Source organism: Platalea leucorodia (genome assembly GCF_965183815.1).
Source record: "Platalea leucorodia genome assembly, chromosome: 1".
NCBI classification, from domain to species: Eukaryota; Metazoa; Chordata; class Aves; order Pelecaniformes; family Threskiornithidae; genus Platalea; species Platalea leucorodia.
Window position 1 is genome coordinate 110792512 of NC_138823.1, and position 13327 is coordinate 110805838.

General features: G+C 41.7%; 1 protein-coding gene across 1 annotated transcript in view; it reads right to left on the reverse strand.

Moving 5' to 3' along the window:
* HECW1 (HECT, C2 and WW domain containing E3 ubiquitin protein ligase 1) overlaps window positions 1-13327 on the reverse strand; it is a gene marked incomplete at both ends in the record, with an annotated part of 179009 nt that overhangs the window by 117613 nt on the left and 48069 nt on the right. Inside the window, one exon of the mRNA XM_082329339.1 lies at window positions 12887-12981. Within this exon, the coding sequence (XP_082185465.1) occupies window positions 12887-12981 (95 nt within the window). The remainder of the gene's footprint in view (window positions 1-12886; window positions 12982-13327) is intronic.

Consider the following 13327-nt stretch of genomic DNA (forward strand, 5'->3'; position numbering starts at 1 on the left):
CCAATACAACTCGTATTTCATTTCTGGGTGTTGAGAGACTTGACAATCTGTACATCTACCCAAGAATTTCTCAGTGTTCTAACTATGCATCAAAGCTTTGTAAAATTATACTTTGCATTTGCATAGCAAATTCATCACTGATAGAGTCAGTTCATTTCTCATCTGTGTGTCCTAAACATTTCCCTCACATCTGTAAACTGCAGGCTACAGCTCTCACTGCAACACAGAGCACAGAGCAGCTTGGTCAGTGCATCAGGAGTCCCCAGACAGAGACACCAGAGTCTCCATGCTCTTTTCCGAAAAGAGAAAAGAAAAACCAAACCAAACCAAAACAAAAAAACAAAAACAAAAACAAACACCACACACCAAAAAAACCCACACAAACACAAAACCAAAAAAACCCCACCAAACCCAAATTTTACTCAACTCTCAAGTTATTTGCATTATGCTCCAAAGCAGCTGTCAAAAGAGTCATGCCTTATAGCTAAATAAATAATTTAAAATGGCCAGGCAAAGAAACACAATGTAAATGACAAGCAAATTGTATCTAGCCTATATTTGTGCAATAATTCACCTAGGCTTTGAGAGAAAGACTCACTGAATAAGCAGGAAGATCTTTATTACTTCAGTGGATCTGGCTTTCAGATCACCATGATCTACACCAACAGACTTAAACTGTAGCCACACTTGTTTAAGCATCTCTCCCTGCAGATTAAGCTTCCTTTTCCCTTTTCACTTGGCAGCGTGTCTCAGACCCAGCAGTAAATACTGTTACACAAAACACCATCTTCAAGAAATAAGATGAGCCTCTGACATCCTAATGTTGTTTTAGAAATCACTGATCTTACAAACATCACAGACATTTTAAAAATAAAGCCATAAGCTGGTAATTCCACTGTATTTACCAAGTTTTCCTGATGTCCTGTTTTCATATCATCACATAGCTATTGCAAGAGTTTTACAAAACAAGTTCCTTCACTTCCCCAGCTCCATCTGCTTATTTTGCCTTGCTCATTGTAAGCTCTTAAAGAGTCATTTGGGATTCTATTCAGTGCTTTGAACAAGCACTGAGTTCATGTTTTTCCCTGTACACCTTCTAAAATTTATTCAGCTTCTTTGGAAGGCTTATCCACACAAACAGTTGTGTCTCAGCTAATATTTGCATTCCTTCCTCGACATGAGTCATTTCTTCTTCATTCTAATCTAATGACCATGGCTTAGTATGCTAATTTTCCTGGATGGACAGGTCAGTCAAACCAAGCCACCGTGCTCTTCAGCATGGCTAATACTTGCTTATAAGTCCTCTGCTTTTGTCTCATCAGCTAATAGGAATTAATAGCAGATTAAAGACTATGACAACAACTTTCATTTGGAATTTCTAGCCCTTTTAGAAAACATTAATTCTTAGCATATACCTGAGAGGTAACACATTGCCACCCACACCTGAGACGAAACATGAAGATGTCCAACAGCAGTACTTACAACAAAGCTGGACAAGACATGAAAAAAAGCTAAACTAATTTGAAATTGCAGGTACTAAAGATGGATCATAATTACCCAAATGAGAATCCGAACAATCAGAATTCATACATTAACTCAGCTAGCCTTGAAAAAGTGTCAGTATAATTTTAATGACCACCAGAACACAGGCTTCTTATCTTGATGAAAACGCAATGACCTCTCCCAGAAACACTGGACTGGAAATTACTTCCTGGGTCACGGAGTCCAACCGATACAGCAATCAGTACATCTCATCCCAACTGCTTCAGATTCCTTAGCTAATTCACACCATCCCTGCTTCAAAAGTCTTCTACCTCAGTTGCAATTCTACACAAAACCATGTGGTTGTCATCCACGCTCAAACTTTCCTCTCTCTTCCTATATTGTTACAAAAACACACAAAGAACTTCCTCAACTCATTAGTACCGGAGGATACCAGAGGTCCTGAAAATGCTTGCTTATGCCTTCAGGAAGAATCTCATTTTGTATTAAAAATTGTGAGAGAGAAAATGCAGATCAGAATCACGCATCACCTGATATATATGCTTTTAAAGTGCCCTTGAAGAACTTGAGTAAAAGGAAATGTGGGGAAGCTATAAGCAATGCTAACTGGTACACAGATGGGAGATGAAAAGCTTATCTCCATCTTCACTAATCCTGGAACACGGGAGAAGACAACAAAATTAAACAATAGTAAATTCAAAATTGAGGAAAGCAGGGATTTTTTTTTCCTTACAAGGTGTAATTAAAGGAAAAAAAAATTGTTACTGTGGGAACACAGAAAGCATACAATCGATAAGCCTAAAATTATTTCCCTGCTGCAATGACTTGCAGTCATCAAGCACTCCACTTGCAACAGAGACACAAGTTTCTCCAGCAGCTAGCCCCCTGTGCCTAGCCAGCGCACACTGAGAAAGGGCAGCTGGTGAAAACGTCACAGCCAGTAAAGTCACGATGTGGATAAGCAGTCCTGGAAACATAATGGAGCACAGAAAACCAAACCCTGGCCCTTTCCTCTTTATGCCTCCTCAGGCAGTACTCCAGACATACCCAATTTTACCTAGAGGATTTCATGCCCATGCATTACAGGATTCTTGTAGCTTCCATGGTCCTGGGTGTTGGACTAGCTGGATACTGGAGAGGATTCATCCTGGCACCATTTCTGTTCCTTTTTTTCCGACTGAAAAGTGTATTTTTTAATATCAAGATTGTGCCAAGTATAAATGGTGCTTTCACTAAATAACAATCAAACACACACAAAAAATGGCTAGAACACAACAGTCTCTCTTTTAATCCGTTAGCAGGCCTCTAGAGCACCCAGTGAGATTTAGGTCAATGAGTACAAAATTGGCAATAACAAATCAAACTGATAAATGCAGGGGGAAAGGGTGGACATAATCTACTTTGTAAAGCAACATCAAAGCAAATCTTTCTGCAACTTCTGAACTGATGCATGCTGGAAAGGTGTGTCATGTAGCCTAAACTACCTCTAGTGACTTATCTGGTGTTCACTCACAAGCAGATTCATGCCCTATCGCAGCAGGTGACTCCTAGAAGGGAGGAAGCAGGAGGTGCTTCATTCAGAAGTCTATCACCTTCACCTCTGAAGTGCACTCCACAGGTCTAAATCCTTCCTTCTTTCCTCCTTCAACAAAACTAAAATATCTGCCCTCAGACCCACTGTAGAATTTCAGGACCTACACTGTTTTTCATTAATCTCACCAGATGCAGTACGTAAGAACGTAAAAGCATAGATGATTATACTAGTGCAGTGTGCTGAACAGTCACTGATCTTTCCATAATTTACTAAACTACAGAAGGGAGTAATATGATGTGCAGACTATTAGTATGGCTATTATGTGACCGTAACGAGACATTCAGAAAGCAAGTGGCAGGGAAATACCAGACATGTATTGAACCCATTAACAAATAAATGGCTTGCGTAATGATCATCTTGGTGTTGCTGAAATAAAATCACTCCAGTTCCCATCTGTCATGCTTTTTATTTCTTCAACTCTGTGCTGCACTGCAAGTCTGCTAATTAAACCACTCTAAATCTACATTTAGAAATTCATATGGGATCAGATGCCCAGTAAGGTTAAATTTGACCCGAGTGTTTTATTTGAAACAATGTGTGCAAAGAAACTAGGGCAACAGGGTGAAGCCCAAAATTGGTGCAACTGATCTGCAAAGTGAAGAGTAGGCTGTGGCCAGTGATACCTAGGGATGGCTCAGCAGCTCCAGAATTAGTGCTGCTTAATTAGAGTCCATGAGAGGGCACAAAGTTGACATTTTAATGGGCTATGTGCAAATGGTGGCCTTAACCCTGCTTTTTGTTCTGTCCCTACTCTGCTTTTCTGACTGCACAACTGCACATTCAGGCTAGCACAGTAGGAAAAAGTCTGATGGATGAACACTTAAAAGAATTATTTTGCTTAATAATTTAACAGATGCCAGCTTTTTCGTATGTCATCTCTTCCCTGTTTAAATCCATTGCAGCTGTGTCTACAGCAGTGCATTATGTGTGAAGCTACCAGGCACTTAAGCTGGCCCGCAGTGGTAAAAGAGGACTAAAGACGACAATGCCAGGACCTCCGCAACTTCCACTTCGGATCACTCACATTCCACTCTTCAGCACACCGAACAGGGGACACGCCCCAGCCACTCTGCCTGTATAGGCACACAGCCTTTCTCTGCTTCAAGTGTCCGGTGCTCTGCCAGGGATACATTTGATACATAGGACTAGTTCTTTCATGCTCCAGTATCTTACCTGGATTCACCACAGGATGCAAAAGGGCACTGGCTTTCAATGCATCAGCAATATGTGCAGAGTTGCTGCTTGACACAGCGTTCCGTGTCGATTGTTTCAAAGCGGCGCGGCCAGCGTGCTGAACGTCCCCCTCGGTGACAAGTACCACGTTCGAGAGGAGCGCTGTGCTGAGCCGTGCTGACCTGCTGCCCTGCACTGCACTCACACCATGCAGGTGGCTCTTTTCCCTTCTCTCTTAGATGTGCAGTCCTTGAAGATGCATGTGAAATATGCAGGAGATTTAGCGCATTTGGGTTTGGATTTGGGTGCATTTCTTGCGTAAAGTCTTTTCCAATCCATTCTGATTTTTGGCACTAAGCCTAATCTTAGGTGCTTGTATTTGAAATTCCATTATGATGATCAAATACACTACACCTCTGTCTTTCATACAGATGGATCAGGAAATTATGAAGACTACAAAATTAAGTAACATTTAAATATGCACACAGCTGTGTGCTGGAAAGCAGAGACATTCCTCCTGGATTGGAACAATAAAAAAAGAACATACCTGTATGTTGAGAGTTATGGGCTGCTGCTCAGGAAATCAATGCTGATGTTCACAAAGAAAATTGTTTGTACCTCCCCTGCTCAATTCGTGCTTGTTAGATAATAAATTCTGAGCACTTACCTCTCGTAAGTGGTGTAAATCTATGAACGGGTGGTGATAAGAGTTTGAACCACACCGAGCTGAAAAAGTCAATATCAAGATAGGGAAAAAAGCCACCAGATGCACAGAACTGGATCATTTGTCACTTCAGCTATTGACATAGCTGAAATCTGTCATAATGAAAATGCTGCTAGAAGTGACTCTACTTGCTAGTTTTATTCCATTTTGAAAGATTCTGCCAATTTGGAAGAAAATCATTAAACATTTCCAGTAAAGTCAGTGGGGTTTCAGCATGTGCTCTGCACCTTTACCGAATCGGGACTGTAAAAAAGCCAGTATTATTCGACTGCACTCAGAGGCCATCAGTGCAAATCAGTTTTCTTAATATTTAAAGAAAATCTCTTGCCAACCATCCTGACTTAAAATGTGAGTAGGGGAAATAAAAGGAAGGAAAAGGTTATTATTTATAACACAGTGACTATAGTTATGCTACAGTCAGAGCCCAATTACATCCTGGTTACGCTTTCCGACTCCATTAATTCATATAAATGGAGTGCTCGCTACATGGCGGGTAATTGCAGTGTAAATACAATAGTCTTTACGTATCTGGATACTGAAAAAGCGCCCATGTTACTGAGGTTGCAATAAAAAAATAATTTGGACATGTCATTAACCTTCAAATTCTTTGAATCAGTGCTAATTAGGATCTAGAAAAGCATAACCAAAAATGTAATTACACTGAACTAAGGGCTCAACTGTGCAACTATTAGGAGGCTGCTCATGTGAGTAAGTATGCTTGAACATAACTGAGTATCACCAAATCAGGCTGTAAAACACTACCATAGTTTTATAATGAAGCAAAATGGAAGTGAAAAAATGAATGACGTTTTTTTCAGCTGTAACAAATGTGTTGAGGGTAGTTCTCACACTAAAAATCATTCCCTTGTATTTTGTAGCTAGGAGGGTCAAATTCTGCCAGGAAACCCACCCTTCCCTCCGAATACATGTTAGATGTAGCTCATTTAACAGCTAGCTTATCCATTCAGCACATACAGCCCTGGAGCCCAATCTTAGATGAAGGTTTTAGGTAGTACTACAATATAAAGTGTTGAAAACAATAGCGTATAAATTAAAACCTTTCTGTACTACTCCTAATCCTTCCCTTGCTCTAACTTCACCTCTCCAGAACATTTCAAAACAAGCGTACAATGAGCGCACGCAGGACTCTGTAACGTGAAAGTGCTAACGTTTCCTATGCACATAGTAAAATCTTTGCCAATTCCCTACTAAGCTTCTTTCTTCTACCTCTGATGAGCTTACCTGTGAGCCATTACACCTTCTTAACTCCAGGGTCCATAATGCTCTTTGGTACACAAGTGACCAAATTGCTCCTTGCATGCTTACAGAAAATGAATGACATATGGAACTTTCTGTCCAAACGCTGAAGCAACTCCCCAATCAACGTAATAGTTTCTTTAAATTCAAAGACGTACGTTCTCATGTTATATCACTTCATGACGTCAGTGTACACCAGTGGCAATGTATGAGCACGTAAGGCAGGTGGGATGTGGACGGCATTGCTGCTATCGTGAAAGAAAGACCACATCAGGAGAAAACCGAAAATGGGCAGGTATGCCCAATAGATCAGAAGCCTGCACAGATCACCTTCCTCCCACAGTTTATGCATCAGCTACTTTTTTCAGAATTACTCACCTCGAATGATCAATCAGTAGAATCCACTATCTTTCAGTAATTGTTTCTCAGCATATTTATTTTCTGTTAGATGCGCTTTTACATTAGAAAGGGACTGTATCCCGGCAGAGAGCACTTTGTATTTGACTGCTGGAGTCTACACTTCCTTCCTGCTGAGTATTTCCAGTCATTTCCCCTGCTCATTTTGCCTTGACTTTTTCATTCCTGAATGACTCCCATTTAACGGTTGGACTCGATGATCTTAAGGGTCTTTTCCAACCTTAACGATTCTATGATTCTATGATCTCCTTTATAGGTAATAGGAGGAGATGTATACAGGGATGGGTAGAACATAGGTGGTACTAGCAATGCTACTCCTTACCTTGCATTCGAAGGCAGCTGCAAGTCACGGGAACTCTGGCTACTTCTCATCTCAAGATAAGTAAAGGGGGTTCTCTTGCTCACTCCTGACAAATACCCAGTCACCTAAGCACACTCATAGCTTCCAGAGAAGTGCTGCTTCCCTCCCTGGAAATGCTGAGCCTTCCAAGGTACACCACTTACACTTGTTAAAAATGTACCTGTCTCGCATTCTTTGCCATGATTAATTGCAGCAGCCTGGTGGTGTGTTTTCCATAAACTTTTTTTTTTTTTTTTTTTTAACCTCAATTGCTGAACAGTGCAAAAGCCACTAGAAGTTTCTGGTCCCTCTTTACCCTGTCTCTTGCAGTATAATTATTCTTACAGTCTCAAAATCAGACTTAGATTTATTACATAGCAATGCCCCAGAAACAGAGACAGTTTTAAAACTCACCTATCACAGAATAAGACATGAAGTGAAAAAGAACAGACAGCTGAGATTTTTAAACCCAGCCTTTGGTAAGAATGAGAGATACAGCTGCTTGTACGTGCAGTCTCTTCTAAAATCCCGGCTTGCAGCACATACATGGAAATGAGGCAGAATGCTTCATTGTCAAACGCTCCTCGGCAGCCCACGCTCTGACGTGACAGCACGCAATGCAAATATTTACAGCAGGAAGTCCTCAGGAATGATCAGTCACCACCAAATGGCAGCAGCTTATCAAGCAGTAATTCCTGCTGTGGGAAACCCAGCTGAGGCAGCACTTCCACACAAACACACCACAGATAAGGTCTCTTTCAATAATTAGCTCCAATTTACATAGCTTTCCCCACGATGCTAAGTGTATTTGACGAGCACCATCATGATCTATGAGACAGGAACAGTGGCACGAAAGCTCCAGAGGTTCGATCAGCCGTGGTTCTTTGCATCTAATACACAGCCAGTGAACACTCCCAATTTAGTGAAGACATTTGTCCTGAGGCTAAAACATTGATTCTCCACTTACTGTCTTTTAATTGTGATGTATCCAATTTAGCTTTTTGGGCTATAAAATCTTTGGGGAAAAGGTTCTTTTTCATTTTGTATGCTGTTCTTATGCCAGCTTTATTTTACTGCAAAAGAGCCACATTCAGGTTAAATCATTTTCACCCTAGCAAGATAACACTTTCCTATTACTCGAATTAATTGCTGTAACTTGTATTGTTTTTCTACAACAATGTCTGATGTAAAGATGAATCAGTGGTGACGACATTATGAATAAATGAAAAGTAACAAATAGAGGAACATTCCAGATGTTGTAAAAATGTTTTTTTTCTACTGAGAAAACTGTTTGCTCATCCGTACCATGGTAATGCTTATGCTTTAGTAGTGTAAACTACTGTGCATAAGCAACACTGCTTGCAGGATGCCACTAGTCCAGAAAAAGTGAAGCCAGCCAGGATGCTCCTTTTTTCCAGAATTGCAGGCGCTCTGTTTTACTGCCATTACCCCCAGGCCTATCCACTGCCCCAAATTCACATTTATGCTCCTGCCACATATGAATTGGCCAAAGTGCACAGCCCTTCGTTCCCAGATATTCAAGCTTGACGATTCACAGGCGATAAAATGTGACAGGACTTTTCACTGACAAACGAACTGCAGGGCATCCTAATCAGCAGGCGAGGCAGCTCTAATAACTGGGTTACAGTGTAAGGAGATAAACTCAAATGGAGCAGAACATTCATAATACAAGAAACACAAGATGCTACTCAGCCTAAAGCACCATCGGTGCTATACAAAGGCATCCAACTAACACAGCAACTTTTTTGCCCTCTTTGGAAGCAGGATTCCTTTTAACTACCAGTTAAAGACTGTCTCAGCAGCGCGTGAACAAGAATGGCTTACAGCCCCCAGCATGACTACTTACAGCTTCTTTTCCCTTTTCAATTGCAGTGAACCACAGTCAGACAGACAACAAAGGAGGTTTTTTGTTGTTGGTGGGTTTTTTTTTTTTGTTTGTTTGTTTTTTAAATTGTGGTGTTAGGATACTGCTGGTTATTGGCGTTTGCAGGTCTTGTTGACAGACAGGATGGGACACACAGCGAGCAGCCAATATGCCAGCTGCTGCCCCCGCCGCGGGAGGTGCCATGCACCCAGAGGCTTGGACAGAATCTGCTTGGGTGGCTCTGGCATCAGCTGCAGATAAGTCTGTGCTAGCAGTAAAAACACTGTCCCCAGAAGGTCACCTGTCCCAAAAGGACACCTGCTCCTGATCTTTTTCCCAAGCTGTGCCAAATGAAAAAGTTTGCTTGTGTCAAATACACAAAGCTTCATTCCCTCTGTCCCCCTACTTTACAGCCTAAGCTTCAAGATGAATTTGTGACACCAACACTACAATGGCAAAATTCCCTTTGGTTCAAGGCAACCAGCTTTTCAAAAACCTTCAGCCCCTATACCCACAGCAGGATCCCTGTTGAGATTTTCTCCCTGCAAAGCTATTATTTCTAACACACTAAGGTCCCACAGCCACTGCTAAAACTCCTACTGATTGCAAAAGAGGGTAAATTTCCAAGCACAGACCACAGGATTTCCTCTCCCAACAAAAAAGGACATGCAAAAACCTGCCTCAGGACCTGAAGAAGGTTCCCTCTGAGCAGAGCCCCTTCTCTGCACCCTGGCCACAGCAGTTGGAGGACCATGGCTTTCGCTGATACTGTGAGAAATGGCATGCCTGGGACCCTGGGGCAGTGCTCTGAATCACTGGAGCAATGAAAACAACCGAGGAGTTCAATGCGTCCAATTCGATCACGGAGGGCCCCGTGTGTCAAGTCTCACTAGGGTAAGAAGTCTCAGGGCCCTCAGATGAGCTATAGGCATGGCACTAGAGTGTCACGGCCCTTAACTGATCACACAGAGGAACAGGGGAAAATAAAACAACCTATCGCTTCCCTGCTCAGCCGTGCTCAGATTATGATTCAAGACACAGGAAAAAAGAGATGGGGCTGCCCACTCAGTATACTTCACCGTGGAGCCGCTGCAAAGGGATGGGGAGGGACCCAGCAACACGGATAAGGAAAGCTGTGCATTTACTCTCTGGCTAATGATGGATGAGCATAGCAAAGTACAAACCAGAATATCTGCTGCTTCTTTTGGACAAGAATTTTCTGATCATTGTTCCAAGCCATTCTTTAGAAAACATGTCTTTTAAAATAGATATAGCAGTTTATTTTGGGATTTCTTTAAGACTTTCTCCCTCTCTCCTTCCACTTAAAAAAACCAAATGAAAACAAAAAACCAAAACCCAAACAACCCAAGTCTGGAATTCACCCTTAGTGAAACCAGAGTGTTTGCAGTTTTAAGGATAATGTCTGCACTTTGCATAGTGTTACCTGTGCCCTAGCAGCAGCCAGGGCAGAGGCACACAAGAACCCAGGAAAAGGCTAGGGCTGGGAAAATCCCTTGTTATCCTCTTCCCCATCTGTGCAGTGAGGGTAGCACCACTTTGCAACGGCGCAGGATACTGCGAAACATTCAATAACTTTAGCATTAAATATTGGACATGTACCGCAGAGAGGCAGATGGAGAAACCCATCTGATGGTTTCAGCTGGGACTGGCGTTTGGAGAATCATACTTAGCTGATTGTATAGGCAAGAACCAGCCCGTTATTTTTCTCTAAACTCTAAAGGAGTTTTCAAATCCTTGCCATATTTTTCCTCTTGCACTCATACAAGGGGGTCCCATCCAGGTTTATATTGCATAACCTTTGTTGCTATGCCTTTGCTTTTGTTGTCTTCACTGCTTAATATTTGCCTTACGATACACCAAATATTTATGTCATGCAGCAAACAGTGAAAAGAAGACAACAGAGAGACAAATGCTGCACCTACAATACTGCTGGCCTCTCTGGTCTGCAAAAGAGACTGGCAAAACAACACAGACTATTCTGTAACCCAGAAAAAGCAGGAAAAATCAGATGACGTGAAGAGAATACTATTTCCAAGGACACTAGCTTGGCCCTCAAACTGAAAACTGTTATCTGATACCACTTTTTATCATATTTTAGTTTTCAGCCACGTACAGTATACTCAACTGAAGGTCATAATAGGTGTTTCTTTTTCTCATCTGATCTCTATGAAGACCACAAGTACTGCACAAAGAGGACTTTCTTTTAAACATGAGTCCTGCTCAGCTGAAAGCGAATGGCTGCTTAAGGCACTTTATTTCCTCATATATATCTATAAAGGCCTCAACTGAAGAACTTGGCAAGATTACATATTTGCATATTATGAAGGCACAGGTCCTCATACATTCTTCTACACACTTAAAACATAATGTCAATACTTGATAAAGTAACCCTTCCACACCAGACCTGAAAAATTTGCTTAATTGATTCAAACTCAGGTCTAAGACATAGATGTGAATTGTGAAAAAAAAATTCTTCTAATATCTCAGCCTGTTGGTATTTATTTGCCTTGGTTGGCTGGCTTACCTTTCAGAGAAGACTGGGACTAAATCAATAGCATAGATTGCCCCCCAAGCTGATGACAATCAGGAAATGAACAGCAAGCCCTAAGTCAACAAGACACCACTCACTACAGGCTAAAAAGAACTTTTCAGCATCCCACAAAATGAAGATATCCAAGGCCACATCATAATGTTCCTCTGAAGACAGCTGAAGGAAACTCTCCAAGTCTTCCAAACCAGTGAATTGCTTCACCATTAGCATGTGAGAAAGGCCTATCAAGACATGAATCCCTTCCCCAGCATCCAGTTTGCAGCTGTTGGGTGCATCAAAACAAGGCCAAGAAAAATCACTAGAAGTCTCTACATGCATTAAGGGTGGGGTGGGGGGAATCTTTCCTGGCCCCAGTGCAACCAGACACAATCAACACACAGCATGTGAGACTTTCAGTGTTTTTAGAAGTATCAACCTGGGACGGGGGGGGGACGGGGGACCAAACCAAAAAAAAAAAAAAAACAAAAAACCACCACCAAACAAACAAAACCCAAAAAAACAAACCCCGAACTTTCAAAATTTAAGCTTCAGTGTATATCACTGAATATCACATACACCCACAGGTAAGACAAACCTTTCCTGAAACCATCTTCCAAGATTAAACAACATCTGAGCCAGTCTTTTTCTAATGCTGGTTGGACTAAAGCTCCTCAGCTCATGCAGACCTCTGCCAAGATGAGCCTGGCAGGCAATGAAACTCTGTCAGCAAGGCCAGACAAGCTCTGGAGGTCAGCAAGTCTCCCTGTAGTCTTCTAAAAAATATTTCACTCTCAGGGTGACCAAATTTTCCAAAACCATGCAAGATATATAGCTTTTTAGAGCCATTTGAGCCACAGAGCTTGCTACGCTCTAACAAATCAAAATTGCTGTCAATGAAGCCTCAATCTGTCAAAAACAACCCTCAGTACTTTAATGGATTGGGACCTGAATGCCTGCTTCTTAGCACTGATGGGAGCTTGTCACAGTGTAGCTATTCCTAGAACCCAGAGACACTGCCATGAAAAAGCTCATGCCTTGATTTTGAAAAAAGCACCTTAAAATAGGAAAAATCTTATTCCTTTTCTGGACATTTATTGTATTTACAACCCAAGAATCTCAAACCCTCTAGAGGTATCACTGAAGTCTTGCAACACCCAGCAGAGAGAAGATAACTTTACAGAATGGCATACAGCTAGGACATGGGATTTACCCCAGATCAGAGAAATTGTTACAGATGGAAAGCTGAATCTACATTCCCCTGGCATACATACCCACATCCTAACTACCCATTTCTCCGTACCACAGTGCACTGAAGAGCAAATACTGTGTTCAGTTTTCATATAAAAGTATATAAAGCCAGCAGGTAAAGCAAAGCATAGCATAGCACAGTGACAGCAGGGAACAAACATGTTAAAAAAAAATAAAAGGCCAGCATAACTTACGGGAGCAGCGTTGTTTTTCACTGTGACACTTGGAGTTGTGGCTCGTAGTGCCCCGCTCACGCCATGGTAGTATTTGAAGCAGATCTTTGTTTCAGCTAAAAAAAAAAAAAAAAAAAAAAAAAGAGAGAATTAGTTTAGATTAGAGGAACTGCCAGGGAGAAGCTGCACGATCAGTTGCAGCTCGCAGGCACAAGTCTGGCAAGCAGTTAAATTGCAAGTGGTTTGTCCCAGGTTGGTTGGCACGACAGGATACCTCCTGCCTCCGATCTTCTTTGCCAGAGTGAAATTTAGAGTTCGGTTCCTGCGACTTAAAACTTAAAACCCCAACTTCTTCCGAGCAGCAGTTACGCCAGACAGACCTTAGAGTACCTGATCAGCATCCTTTAGCTACATTAGGAAGAAAAAAAGTAGGGACAGAGAGAAACCCTCTCTGTTCAGACA